We start from the raw sequence: 13,717 nt of genomic DNA, 5'->3' as shown, positions 1-13,717 counted from the left end.
TGCCATCCTTGTGAGGATAAGTGGTATGGTTAAATTATTGAATGAATAAAAAGAAAGAAAAGGATATGTCCAAGGTATATACATTACAAACCAAAGAACCATAACATATTTCTATTTTTAGAAAACTGAAAAACATTTAAAATTACAGTTAGTTCATATTGAAGGTTCTGCTAATTGAAAAGAGCAATTTTGGTCAGTTTTGGTTAATGAACGGGCAGCTGGCTTAGTACTGCAGAAATTACAAGGCCAAACACTCGCTTCCCGTTGGACTCGTATTATTGGCTCGAGAGGGGGAGACACTCCCCCTGCAAACCTCCCCCTGTGCTGGTGCGGGGTGGGGAGGCGTACGTCAGTAGGCGGCGGGTGGTCACTGGGTGAACGAGAAACCGGGCACCAGGTTACTGAGTCACCCAGGAGTAGACACCCGGCCGGCATAGAAAAGGGGCCCTAGTAAAGAAATCGTCGGGTTCGGGATAGACACAGCTAGATGTGGATTCACGTGCCTACTTTGGACCGTCAAAATATTGAAGATGAACAGAGTAAGGGGCTGGAGTGGAGAGAACAACTTGATGGAGATGAGCCCGTCTGACTACTATCCCGGTGAGTCACCTCTAAGTAAGATCAAAGTTTGCATTCTTTGCAATTTGCATGGATTATAATAGAATTGAAACCCACTCAAATGACCCAAGTATTTTTTCACCTCTTATTATAAAGCAGTTAACTGTAAAAGCACCCTTACATGAATACAGTAATTGCTAAGATATTTGCAGCAGTCAGAGGTGACAAAAATTCAAGTTAGGTCACTGCTAAAATTACCCTTTACATGTTCATTACACAGTTTTTCTTCATTGAAGTTAAGTCATCAACACTGTCAACCTTCGCATGTGTACTAAATTTAGCCACCACAATGTTTTGCGTCTATGAGCATGTATTATTAGGCCTGCTGTCAAGCCAATAATGTCACAACAGTACTTTATTACTATAGAGAGCAAGGTAGAATAACTGTAGCAAAGTGGGAGTAATTGACTATATTAAAAAAATATTTACAAGCATGATCAAGTATTGAGTCCCTCCCTGTTAAAAAGAACTGCATGTCTTTCACCATGAAAGTTTAACATCTTCATTGTAATTGCTTAACATGAACACTTTCCAAAGTAAACATTTCTCCTACGTTTAGCTATCACACAAGAATGTCACAAAGTGAATGGAAAAAGGGACTTCCAAGCTTTCTAGTCCGACAGTCGGACTGGAAACAAGCAAGAATTTTGTTATAAGCTCTGTATTTAATGTAATTGTAACTTTCGATATACTGCTTGCTTCTCACATGGCGGCACCGTGCCAGGTTTGCAGAAATAGGCCAAGTTGTTCAAGAGACTTTCTCATATAACAGAAGGACAGGCAGACTATTCCATAATATTAAATGGAAATACTGCTAATGAAGCATATTCCATCGGATATCCCCAAATAAGACATTTCATTAGATTTTGTCATGGCTCTATTTAACTTGCATTATTTGAAGTACATGCTTAGTATACTAAACACAACCATGTTATGGGGATATTTAAATGTAAAGGTGTGTTTAGAATTTTTTACTTATCTTTTGTTGGCAGTATGTAAATGGTGCAAAAGTCCTCTTGTCTTTAAAGATATAAATAAATGTAGTTTACACTGAAAGCCAAGTGTAGGGATCAGAAACTGAGGATTTTTTTGTTTCTGGTGGGAGTCCTGCCTCCAAATATAGTATGAACCATAACAATAGTTGCTAAAACTATACATCTGTTTAGTATCAATTCATAACAACATACCTTTGATTTCGCTGACATGAGATGAGCAGTCAACAATATTGCTGGAATCTGCCTTTATTTTTTGTATCTCTTATTGCTGTCTTCCAGATGAAATGAATGGCTCTTACCATGACTCATCCGGGCCAGGTTTCCTATATGGAGAATCAGAGGTAAGGTAGAAATGTATTTGGGTATATTGAGTAAAATACTGAGATTGTGTAATTACACATGTCTGATTCGGTCTCCAATACAGTTTGGATATTCACGTGCTTCCAGCTTTGTGGGGGCAGTTATCTGGAAGGCTATCTTGTGTTCCAGTGTATTTTCTGCTCAACACAAAGGCATGCACAGATTGGTTTGGTGAGGGAGAACTGAATTGGCCAAGAAATGTAATGAAAGTGAACAAAAATTGCTAATAAGGCCTTCGAAATGTAGGAACAGACTCTGGAGTTTTAACACTTTTTTCCATTAGAATTGACATTGAGGGGATTTTTCTTTCACTATCTTTTGTAGAAATGCTGAACTATATTTGCATTTTTTTTCTCTTGGTTGTTTAATAATCACACTAATAGTGCTTGGGAGATCTTGTTAACCAAAAGTACTTATTGTCAAGACCAATGGAAAGAGTACAAGGCTCCAATGTATTCATTTGCATGACATTATTGCGCTACCGTGTAGACTAGTTTAATTGACTTGGAATTGGTTCGAGGCGATCCCATGCTAAATGTGTCCTCTTCTCCTTTTGGAAAAGTGCCACGGTACGAGTGTGGCGACTTGTGAGTCTCTCAACGGCAGCATGGCCACGCTGGCCTCGTCTGACAGTAGTCGCGAAGCTCAGTGCGAGGCTCACAGTTTAGAGCGCACCAGTTCTTTGACTGGGGTAAGATGCCAGTCCGGCACACAGATGCATGCCCCTGTGTTTGCATCTGGATGATTTCTGGCTTATCAGATCACATTGAAAATACTTTAAAATATTTTTAATAACGTCCTGGGTTTCCATTTGCTCTGTTAGGACTATGGTTTCAACTCGGTTCCTCCACAGTACCCGAGAAAGCGCGCACTGTTCCTGAAATATCGTTCGAGGGTATGGCATGGTAAAAACAAGCTTTTGATGTGATGCTATTCAATGCATCTCATTGGCTAAGTTTTAAATAATAAAGCGTGTCTGTCAGACTTGAATAAAATGCACATCTGTGTTGAAAAGTGTATGTAGCTTCTACAGCATGTTTTTAATTCGTGCTGGTCATGAAAACATGCTGAGGTGAGAGGTAATTAAAATTGTTTTGTTCTCACATCTGATAATTGGCTGCCTCCTAGCTGTTGTTATTGCTTGTTATTACCACGTGTGTTTGTGTTTTTTTGCACTTATCGATTGAGCAAAACTAGGTTTTTGGATTTAAGTCATAGTTCCTATTTAAAAACCTCATCTAAAAAAATCTTAATTAACACAAGTAGTTCTACACTTCCCCTTAAAAATAGACATTTACTGTTTAACACCATGTTTTACACATGCAAAAAAAAAATAGGAAGCAAGACATCACCCACTAGTTTGAGGTTGGTGGTGCCTGGACAGAACTCAAGCATCTCCATTTGGCAAGGGCAGGGGTCCAAAGTGGGAGTAGTACAGCTTTCTACTTGCAGAACTGTAATCACTGCAAATGAGAGTGTTGCAGCTGTAAAGGAAGGTCTCCGCCCTCGCATGGTCAGCATGAACTCATTCAATCTAGGAGCTAATGTGGGAATTTATTTAGACTTTATTTGGGAGAAAACAACAATTTGACTTGTAAACTTTTACAGCAAATTAGTACTAAGCTTTTACTCCCCACAATGGATTTGCATACATTGATTTACTGCTTTCAGGCTCTTGAGTAGCCAGATCATACATCACCAGCTTCATCACACTACTACATTATTAATGGTTGAATTCCTTCTCTTGTGTCCTATTGCCAACTAAAGTAACATTAAACATAGCTTCTATAGAATTAACTTGAAAGATTTTCACACAGATTTCTATGTTGTCTTTAGTAGCTCCCTATTTTTTTAAAGCCTTCCAGCTCCTTCTATTCCACCTTGTCACTTTTTTTTTTTTGAGTATGAGAGAGCTGGCAGGCAGCTGCTCTGTAGCCGAAGACTGCGGGCAGCAATGCTTTTAGTATTTGCCCACACTCTTCCGGGAAGGCTCCATCGAGAAGCGGGATTTTGCTCTGGTGCATGTCTAACTGTAAAGGAAGGCTTGGGATGGAGGTAAAGTGTACTTTTGCTCCTCCTTGCTGAGTGCAGACAGTGTTGTCTTCCTACTGAAAGTATGTTGCCACTCTGGCAGTATTAAATAGTGCGTGGTTATGTTTAGCTCCCTGAACAGCTGAAGCAGCATTAGCCACTAGCAAACACAATGTTCTGTCCTCCCTTGAAGCATTCCTGTGCAGTTTGATTCCCTTCAGCGAATGGCTGATGCACATGCTTGACATTTTAACACACTTTATTACACCCGGCTCGGCCAAACAAGTTCATGAACTGCAGAAAATAAAATGCTTAAACCTTGGAAAATGTTACCCAATTTACTGCTGTTCCTTGATCTAATTATTGTAGGGATCAATTTTAAGGGGAAAAAAAGAATTAACTGTTGAGTTATAATTTTAGATTGGTTAAATCTAAAACTCGAATGCTGATTCCACAATTGCAGCCATTTTTTAATAGTATGCCAAGTTATTTTTTTAAATTCACAACTTATGTACTCAGCTGTTTGTTACTGTTTGCACACAATTATAATTACAGTAGCCATATCCTTAGTAAAAACTACTAGTGTACACACCAGCAGTCTGAAGCATGCTCTCGAGTGGCTAACTCAGAATCTACAGGCATAATGAGTCTGCAATTAAATAATCAGACCTGATACAAAGTGGAAAAATATTGGGCATCGAGGATGTAAACCATGCAGGAAGAGATTTGGAGCCTCAAGATCAAAACTAGGAGGAAGACAAGCGAACCACTTCTCTCCCCTCTTTCAGATTTTTGTTTCAGTGATTTGGAATGGCGACATCCTTAAAAAAGCCACCTCCACCTCCATTGTTGTTTTTTTTACTCACATTTTTCATCAGGCCTGACCTAGTGGTTTACTCATAGGCAGGCAGCAAAAAACAGTTAAGAAGAAAATGTGCCGAGATACTTTTATAGGCAGTCAGCACTTGTCTGTTATCAGATAAGGAAACAAATGTCCAGTGGAGTGCTGTATTTTCCATTTACCACCTGTCCTGTTTCGAACAGCTGAAAACCGAACATTGGGAGCATAATCGCAGTGTTGTCCTTTTCTTTGTTTCGTTCTGTGTATATTTTACTGTTTAGTTTTATTTTTTGGGTTTATTTTTAACCAAGATTCCTTCTGCACTTGAAAATGCTCTTGTTTTTGCACTTTAAAGAAATGGAATTCATTTTGACAGGAATTTAGGGGCCAGGTTTAAGACCTCTGCATGCAAAGTTAACACAGTGTTACGTTGTGAAGCTTTGTACTGACAATGTGTGCCTCTGGAAGATGTTTTTGTATTGTGCTCAAAGACGTGTAGTGACAAATCATGTGTGTCTTGTACATTTTGTGACCTCTGATCATTTTGTTCTAGATTGAGAAACGGCAAATAAGTAAAAACTTGGTGTTCTTCCGTGATGGAGTGCGAAGAATTGATTTTGTCCTGTCGTACACTGACGAAGACAGTGAAAAACACGTAAGAAAAAAGTTTTCCATTTCATGGGGCTTTTTTTGAATGCTCTGCTAGGAAGCTGTTCTTTCAAGATGTCTTCCAAACCAGTGGGAATTAGCAGGACATACTCTAGATAGGGTCAAGATGTTTCCACTGTTTACTCTGACAAGCACTGTTAAACTGCTGATACTTCGAAAAGTTGATAGTGGGGTGTTAGTCTTAACATCTGTCTGTCATCATTTCGGTGTGACTTGGTTTGGTTGAATTCAACTTGGGCAACTTGTGTATTTTAAACACTTGAAGACAGACTAGGTATAACATGACCTGATTAAAGTCATTTAACTCATTCATATTCAGATTGAAATTGCAAAACATTGATTAAAAATAATGGTCTTCATTCTAATGTGTGAAATTTGTCAGCAACAAAATTGGAAAGAAATCTAAAACTGCTATGTATTTTTGATTGCTTTAGGTGATTATGTCATTGTGTTAACTGTATATATTGGAAAACAACCTATCATTAATGATCAATAATTGATTTGAATGAATTGTAGTATTTTCTAGCAGCCATTGAAATAATAACTGTAGAACTGTTGAAGCAAATTCATCTGTTTTTTTTCTCCTAAAGAGAAGAAAAAGGGAGCTTTATGAAGCCAACTTAATTAAAGTTGGCTTGGAACTGGAGACGGAAGATAAAATAGTAAGAGTTTGCAATCACTCAATGAGTAATGTCTTGCATGGAAAACAAAATATACCAGTAGAGCTCATTGTTGACCACATTATAGGAATCAGAAGATGGAAAGACCTACTTTGTGAAGATCCACGCTCCATGGGAGGTTTTGGCCACTTACGCAGATGTGCTGAAAATCAAAGCACCCTTCAAAGTCAACGACCTGCAAAGAAAATCCATGAATCCCTTGAGTTGGTTGGCTACCCCTTTGCGTCTTCCCGACCACATCATGTATCCTGACCCGGATTACTTCACCGCGCCTTTCAACAAGAGCAAAGCTGACTTCTTCCTCATTGATGACAAAGATACATTCTTTACGCCTGCCACTCGCAACAGGATAGTAAGTAGTATGTTTTGTACCTTTTCTGTACATGTCTAATAGAGCCCCATTTACATATTTCCCTTTGTTGTTGTTTTATTTAAACATACAACTTGCTATCCATTGATTAAATCTGCCTATTTTCCAAGGTGTACTACATCCTCTCCAGGTGTGCATACGGAGAGGATGAACGCCTAGATAAAGACAAGAAAGGGATCAAAAGGTTGCTGAACAATGGAACGTACACAGCGGCTTTTCCACTGCACGACGTGAGACCTCTTTTCCAAATGTATGATTGAATAATCAAATACTATTTTTCAAATAATTCTGTGTTTGTTTACACGTGCAGGGCAAATATTGGGTAAAACCAAAGGATTCTAGTTTTGAAAGGGACCGTTATAACCTCTATCAACACTGGGCTACATTTTCATGCTTCTTCAAAGAACAACCTCTCAACCTCATCAGGTCATTAAACATACCAAAAAACACTGTTTCAATGTTTGCCGGCATTTTGAAACATCTCACATGTTTTTTTTCCCCTCGAAGGAAGTACTATGGAGAGCGGATTGGCCTCTACTTTGCTTGGCTTGGCTTCTACACTGAGATGTTATTTTTTGCTGCCATTGTTGGATCAATTTGTTTCTACTATGGTTTGACTTCATACAAAGACAATGAGTGGAGGTGAATTTGAGAAAAAATACACATCTTTTTTATATAACGACCGTGTTCACTAAAACTACTGTTTTCAATTATTTTCAGTAAGGAAATCTGCAATGAGCAAATTGGAGGCAATATTGTCATGTGTCCACTGTGTGACAAGAAATGTACCTATTGGAAACTCAGTACAACATGCAATGCATCATGGGTGAGATATTTTCCTGATCCATGAAGCTTCTCAAAATTGATGATTCAGAAAGTATGTTAACTAACATTTATTGTTGTCAAATCTGCTTTTTCTTTCAGCAAGCGCATCTGTTCGACAATGCAGGAACTCTGTTTTTTGCCATATTCATGGGAATTTGGGGTGAGTATATTCTGCCCCACACACTTTTGAGCTGCAGTACCGCCTAGTGGTACTGGTTGAACTGTAGTACAGTTCATTGATATTTAAAGACCATTTATCCTTGTGTCAAAGTACCACTAGTAACACATAAGCTTCCTCTAGTTTTATGTGAAAGAATTATTGAGTTAACTACAAAAATTAGCCCATTACAAGGCAAGAAACAATATTGAATGTTTTTTTTTTTTTAAATCAACCTCATAAAGACCTGGTGACCACATATATAGACATCACATTTTAGCTCATGTGGAGGTTGGCTCATTGAAAAGTAGATTTTGGAGCAAAAAACTTTTTGTCATAGATGGTTACATGACCAAAAATGTAATGTCCACAGAGGTCAGAGATGCCCAAATCTTTTTTTCAGAAAAATCAAAGGATGGACATCATACACTTTCATTGGTCAAACAGAATCGGAATGAAAATATTGGATTCTAAAATGTATATTTTTAAGTGTTACCTCATAGGTTGGCAATCCATGTCAACTGAGATGGGTCGGCAGCAATCACCTAAACGAATAAAAAGAAAAAAGATAATTAGATTTTTGTGACAGTTTTCTTGCTGAAATATTTCTAACATATCATTATTCTCTTAAACAAAACAGAAGCTCTAAAAGAGTGCTTAGCGTGTTGGCCTCACTGTTCTGGGGTCAAGAGTCCAAGTTTTGAATGAAAAATATCCATGTTTACATTCAAGTTTAGGATGCCCAGAAGAAACTTGATGAAAGATATTTGATTTTTAGTGACTTTATTTCTGGAGCTCTGGAAGAGGCGTCAGGCCCGGCTAGCATACGAGTGGGATCTGGTGGATTTTGAAGAGGCGGAGCAGCAACTGCAGATCCGTCCCGAGTACGAGAACAAGTGCACCAGCCGCAAGCTGAATCCCATTACTCAGGTGTCCATGTACTCATGACAGAACTCTTGTCATATATCTTCTCATCTATTTTGAGTAGAACTTGGTTAAGATTTGACTCTACAATGTATTAATGAGTTCATTTGAAGTTGAACTGATTATTGAATGAAACGGGATTCTTGAAATTTGCTTTGACCACATCCTGCCACATTTGTAGGAATCAGAGTTGGTTCTTGAGAGGACTGCTACTGATATTGTGGGAAAAGTATTTCTTTGCTGGATCACCGTTTTATTATGGGTAAGGGTTGTTTGTGCTGAAAAGAAACGACAGTTTTATTTGGGATTTTTTTTTGTCATGGTGTATAGTTCTGAAAAGGATTAACAAGCACAAGTTTCCTTCTCTGTCTGAAAACAGGATCTTCCTTCAAGTGCTGCCATTGACAGCATTAGATAGCTGTCCAATCCATCTCGATTGAGGGATTGGGCATCTATCGCCATGACTGACATCGTTAATTGGTACACTTTGGTCAGCCTCAGATCTGACGTAAACGGCTATTTGGGGGAACCTCGTGTAATTGCTTTTCAGGCTTTAACAAAGTGTGACTGACCTTTTTTGTACACGCTTTGCTTGCTTATGGTATAGGAAATGGAGCCTAACTTACCCATAACAACAGTCAGGTGTGCACGTATTTGTCTGTCTGGAGCTACTGTCCTTTTGTGGGTGAGCATTCAATCGGCAATGTCACGTTTATTTCGGCATTTCTTTCCTACTCTTTGCAAACCTCACATCATTGTATATCTCAGCTTGCTTTGCTTGTATGTAGTATTTTTCTGAATGTAAGAATACCAAGTGTTTTGCAGTCGTCTTTTCATGCTGTGGCGCTACTCTCTTTTCCCCCAAAGATTTGTCTGACCATTTCCTGCATCATCGGCGTGATTGCATACCGCCTGGCGGTCTACGCGGCCTTTGCCAGCTTCATGAAGGAGCATGAAGAATTCAACAAGATGGGTTCCTCAATTACACCGCAACTGGCCACTGCTGTCACCGGCTCATGCATCAACTTTGTCATCATTATGATACTCAACCTCATGTATGACCGTGTGGCTATTTGGATAACTAACCTAGGTGAGAGAAAAGGCGGCGTAGTAGGGGTGATTAAGATGTGCCATTATTTTTTGTTTATGTGCATTTTTTTTGTTTACTTGTTGTTCCTGCAGAAATTCCAAAGACACATGTGGAATATGAAAACAAGCTGACAGTGAAGATGTTCTTATTCCAGTTTGTCAACTACTACTCCTCCATCTTCTACGTAGCTTTCTTTAAGGGGAAATTCATCGGCTATCCTGGAGGTTATTCCTACATGTTCGGTCAGACAACTAGACTCAGGAATGAAGAGGTGGGGAACTGCATCAGTACCGATTCACTTGCATTGTTCAGTTGGCTGATTGATCTGTTTTAATTTAATTCATTGGTAATTAGTCGATCGCTCAAAAAATCTCTCCTAACCCTGTCTTTTTTTACTTATTAGGAAATTGCACACTAATCAATGTCAATCCAAAGCATCAATGTATAAATATGTTGGAGCTAGCACTAGGTACTAATTCACATTTGTTGTTCTAAGGCAGGTCAGTTAGTCATTAAACCACTATCATTGGGTTGTAAACATTTGTGGTCAACATAAAACCACACTTGTGGAGTATTTCTTTTTAACCTTCAGAACACCATCACAGCTATGTCTGCCGCTACGCTTATGTGGGAAGGAGTGACATTTGTATTGCCATTGCATTTAGTCACTGTCTGCTATTCGTTTTGATGTCATTTAATGACCTTGTAATTCTTTCTTTCCTTTGTGATGGAATTGAATAAGTTAATACCTTCTAAATGAAAGCTCAAAAGATAACTTCCAATGTTTAAAGGTTATCGGAATGCACAAAGAGATACTCTGATGTAAATCAGTCATTAGCTTTTCTCTCAATCAGTGCGTCCTTGGAAGGTATTCTTCAAATTCTTTTCTGCTTGCTTTCAGTGTGACCCTGGCGGCTGTTTGATTGAATTGACCACCCAATTGGTCATTGTGATGACTGGAAAGCAGGTGTGGGGCAACATTCAGGAGTCTCTGGTCCCGTGAGTATCTCAAACTCTCATCTACAATATTTCCTGCCTGCAAGTAATAACCCACTCGTTTGCGACAGGGTGGTTATGAACTGGTGGCGCGGCAGAGGAGCTCGCAACCACCCGGACAGTCTGTATAGTCGTTGGGAGCAAGACAACGATCTGGTGGTCTTTGGACAACTACAACTCTTTGATGAGTACCTGGAAATGGGTAAAACAACCATTTAACCCTTTATTTAGCCAGTTTCTATTTTTGTTTATTTAAAAAACTTGCTTAGACCTAAATACATAATATTTTGGATGATGTAGGTGACTACATTAACATTTTGTGTCGTACTAGTTGTGCCCTACCTGACCCAAAATGTTAAGCCCATGGTCAATATATATATATTATATTTACATTTAAAATCAAATATATTTACCATTACCTGCCAGCAATTGACAAAAACAATTGACATTCAACTTATTTAACTTAGTGGTAATGGATGTGAATACTTATGTTTCAGTGCCTTTGACGGTACTAGATGTCCAGTCCATTTTGAATAGAAAGGCTGGCTGGCTTCTTTCAAATTCAAAATGCATTGTACTTCTTGTACTGTCAGTTAGAGCCAATTAGTGCCCTATGAAGGCATACGTCCACATCTGAATCCTGAAGATAGCGCTGTTCCCCCTCTAAAAATATCTTTTTCTCTTCATGATCCAGTGATCCAGTTTGGTTTCGTCTCTCTGTTTGTGGCCTCCTTCCCTTTGGCTCCCCTGCTGGCTCTCTTCAACAACATTATTGAGGTTCGAGTGGACGCCTGGAAGCTCACTACTCAGTTCAGGCGTCCCGTAGCAGCCAAAGCTCACAGCATTGGCGCCTGGGGAGAAATCCTCAGTGGCATTGCCATCTTATCTGTTGTTACTAATGTAAGACATGGACAAACATGCAAATGGTGATTCTTTTCGCATGATCTTGATGCGGAACTTCAACTCTCTTTTTACAGGCGTTCATTGTGGCCTTCACTTCTGATATGATCCCCCGACTTGTCTACATGTACGCCTACCAGCCAGATGGGGTGGTGACTATGAGAGGCTACATCAACAACAGTTTATCTCTGTTCAACATCTCAGAGTTTCTACCGGCCAATAGGCCAGATGATGATGAGTTGCCGGCCTGGTTCAACGGCTCTATCAAAACTTGCAGGTGTGTCTGTGTGTTAGCTTGTGATTGGGTATCAAATAAAGGCATGAAGTCGTGTGTTTAAAGAATGTTAATTCACCAATCATGCAGGTACCAAGACTACCGCTATCCTCCTGGCCATCAGAATCAGTACACTCACACGTTGCAGTTTTGGCATATTTTGGCTGCTAAGCTGGCCTTCATCATCATCATGGAGGTAGTACTTTTAGGGTTCATTCATTCACATATGGAAAGCAATAAAACGATTATTTTTGTTTCATCTATATCGAAAATGGGTGAATGACAGTTCAGGGTTATCATAAATGCATTTTTAACATATCATTTACTTTGAAGCACTCTGAAAGGCTGTTGTTATGAAAAATGTCACCATGACTCATTTTTGTTATATATTTAACAACTATCCAGTAAAATAGAAACATCTTTAAATTAGTAAAAAATTACATCAAGTTTTGTATTTTTTATGTTATTGCCCTAGCCTCATTTTGTAGGTTGTATCTCAAAAACTCAAAGTGGCAGGTTTTCCTTTAATGCCTCCTACTTATCTGCAATTGTGCCAGATAACTGCTAATGCCAAAAAGGTTCGTTTCAATCATGGCCAAGAAAACAGGAACACTGAAATAGATTAAAATGGTTCATTGCAAAATGAAATAAGTATTTTGAATAGCCATTGTTTGAATGTAGTTGACAGCTGTGCCTTCCTTGTTTACAGCATATTGTGTTCATGATCAAGTTCTTTTTGGCCTGGTTGATTCCCGACGTTCCGATCGACGTGAGGGATCGAGTGAGGAGAGAGCGCTACCTCGTTCAAGAGAACCTCTACAAGTTCGAAGTGGAGAAGGTCAGGAGTCAATTTGGATATGTGGACGAGGAAAACGAGGTGTTTAGCAGACATAATGCTCTGTGACTTCCCCTTAAAAACACAGCTTAACTGTAGCGCCTCCCTGTCACACAAAGATCAAGAAGTGTAGCTTTAACATTTACTTCCTTGAAACCAATTATTGCTTCCTCCTGAGAAAGTGTGACAAAAGCAAATAGGTGAGTTTTGGGTGACCCACAAATAAGGAGTGACTATTTATGTGTCATTGATTAAGGACAGAAACACTTGTATACGTACATATAGCCTTTTATGAAGGAGTTTGAGGTCCCCGCAGCTATCCTGCTTCAAGACTTGAATATAACTGCCTCCTATTTATGGCCTTCTATTCTATGCTGTAATTGTAATGCTGGTATTGATCTCAAACACAAACCTCGCTATTCAGGACTATTTATTTTATCAGATGCTATAAGTGGCTTAAGAATAGATACGTTAATATATCACACTTTGTCCTGTCTGGCAGTTGTATCAACGACAGCAGTGTCATAAGAAATTGATGAATGACTTAACTCGTGATTTTTACTAATAACTGTTTTTACCACTACATAAAATGGCTTCAGTTATGTGTATGCATTAAAGGTAATGTGCATTTCTTTTTTTTTTTATCGCACAATGCACTTGATGAAAAATGACTTGTCATAGATGTGCCAGTCTTGCGGTTGTCATGGCGACACCACATTCACAGCCTTGAGAATTTTCAAGCATTAGATGGAGAATATTTAAGTTTTATATATTGCTGCCTATTAGAGAAATTATTTCATGAAATTGTTTAAATTGTATCGTTTATTCAGATAATCTATAGAATTTTAGACTTATTTTTTTCTGTTTTCTGTCTTTGTTCTGCGAATCGATATTCTTTGGTCACTTTTTATACTTTAACCATGTGAACGTGCTTACTGTACACGGACTTAGCTTATTATTTGACTCTGTATTTTTTTTCGACATGACTGTATCCAAACCTCAAGAATAAATTATAGTCCAACGCAGGCGAGCTGCTTTACTGAGGACATTGGCAGGCATGAACATTCGCACAACAGATGGCCAGTGAGAATTCTGCTTCCTTGTTCATGTTTGCTCGCACTAGCGGGTGTGGGTAACACCCGAATACATTGG

At 38.8% G+C, this 13,717-nt stretch overlaps 1 protein-coding gene across 2 annotated transcripts; it reads left to right on the top strand.

Moving 5' to 3' along the window:
- The first annotated feature begins 366 nt into the window (after window positions 1–366).
- On the top strand, window positions 367–13,588 carry ano5a (anoctamin 5a). Of its 2 annotated transcripts, none has more exons than XM_077743465.1 (20): window positions 367–600; window positions 1,893–1,954; window positions 5,399–5,500; window positions 6,105–6,176; window positions 6,262–6,546; window positions 6,675–6,794; window positions 6,875–6,990; window positions 7,072–7,206; window positions 7,285–7,390; window positions 7,489–7,549; window positions 8,325–8,476; window positions 9,078–9,155; window positions 9,338–9,560; window positions 9,653–9,831; window positions 10,462–10,559; window positions 10,628–10,758; window positions 11,251–11,456; window positions 11,534–11,733; window positions 11,821–11,926; window positions 12,440–13,588. In XM_077743465.1, the coding sequence occupies exons 1-20, from the start codon at window positions 531–533 to the stop codon at window positions 12,632–12,634; spliced, it is 2,697 nt and encodes an 898-aa protein (XP_077599591.1). In that variant the 5' UTR covers window positions 367–530; the 3' UTR covers window positions 12,635–13,588. The 2 variants fall into 2 exon arrangements, with proteins under 2 accessions (XP_077599591.1, XP_077599582.1); XM_077743456.1 differs by lacking the exon at window positions 9,078–9,155 and adding an exon at window positions 8,652–8,732.
- The last annotated feature ends 129 nt before the right edge of the window (window positions 13,589–13,717 follow it).

The sequence above is a fragment of the Stigmatopora nigra genome, chromosome 2 (genome assembly GCF_051989575.1).
Source record: "Stigmatopora nigra isolate UIUO_SnigA chromosome 2, RoL_Snig_1.1, whole genome shotgun sequence".
Taxonomy (NCBI): Eukaryota; Metazoa; Chordata; class Actinopteri; order Syngnathiformes; family Syngnathidae; genus Stigmatopora; species Stigmatopora nigra.
The sequence above is the reverse complement of the archived record's forward strand: the minus strand, read 5'-3'. Positions and strand labels throughout refer to the sequence as shown.

Bases quoted from the DNA above. Each gene is read 5' to 3' on its own strand.
- ano5a (XM_077743456.1), top strand. From the start codon at position 531: ATGAACAGAGTAAGGGGCTGGAGTGGAGAGAACAACTTGATGGAGATG. The intron at 9,561-9,652 runs GTGAGAGAAAAG...TTGTTCCTGCAG, and splicing joins TATTTGGATAACTAACCTAG to AAATTCCAAAGACACATGTG. The intron at 11,457-11,533 runs GTAAGACATGGA...CTCTTTTTACAG, and splicing joins TCTTATCTGTTGTTACTAAT to GCGTTCATTGTGGCCTTCAC.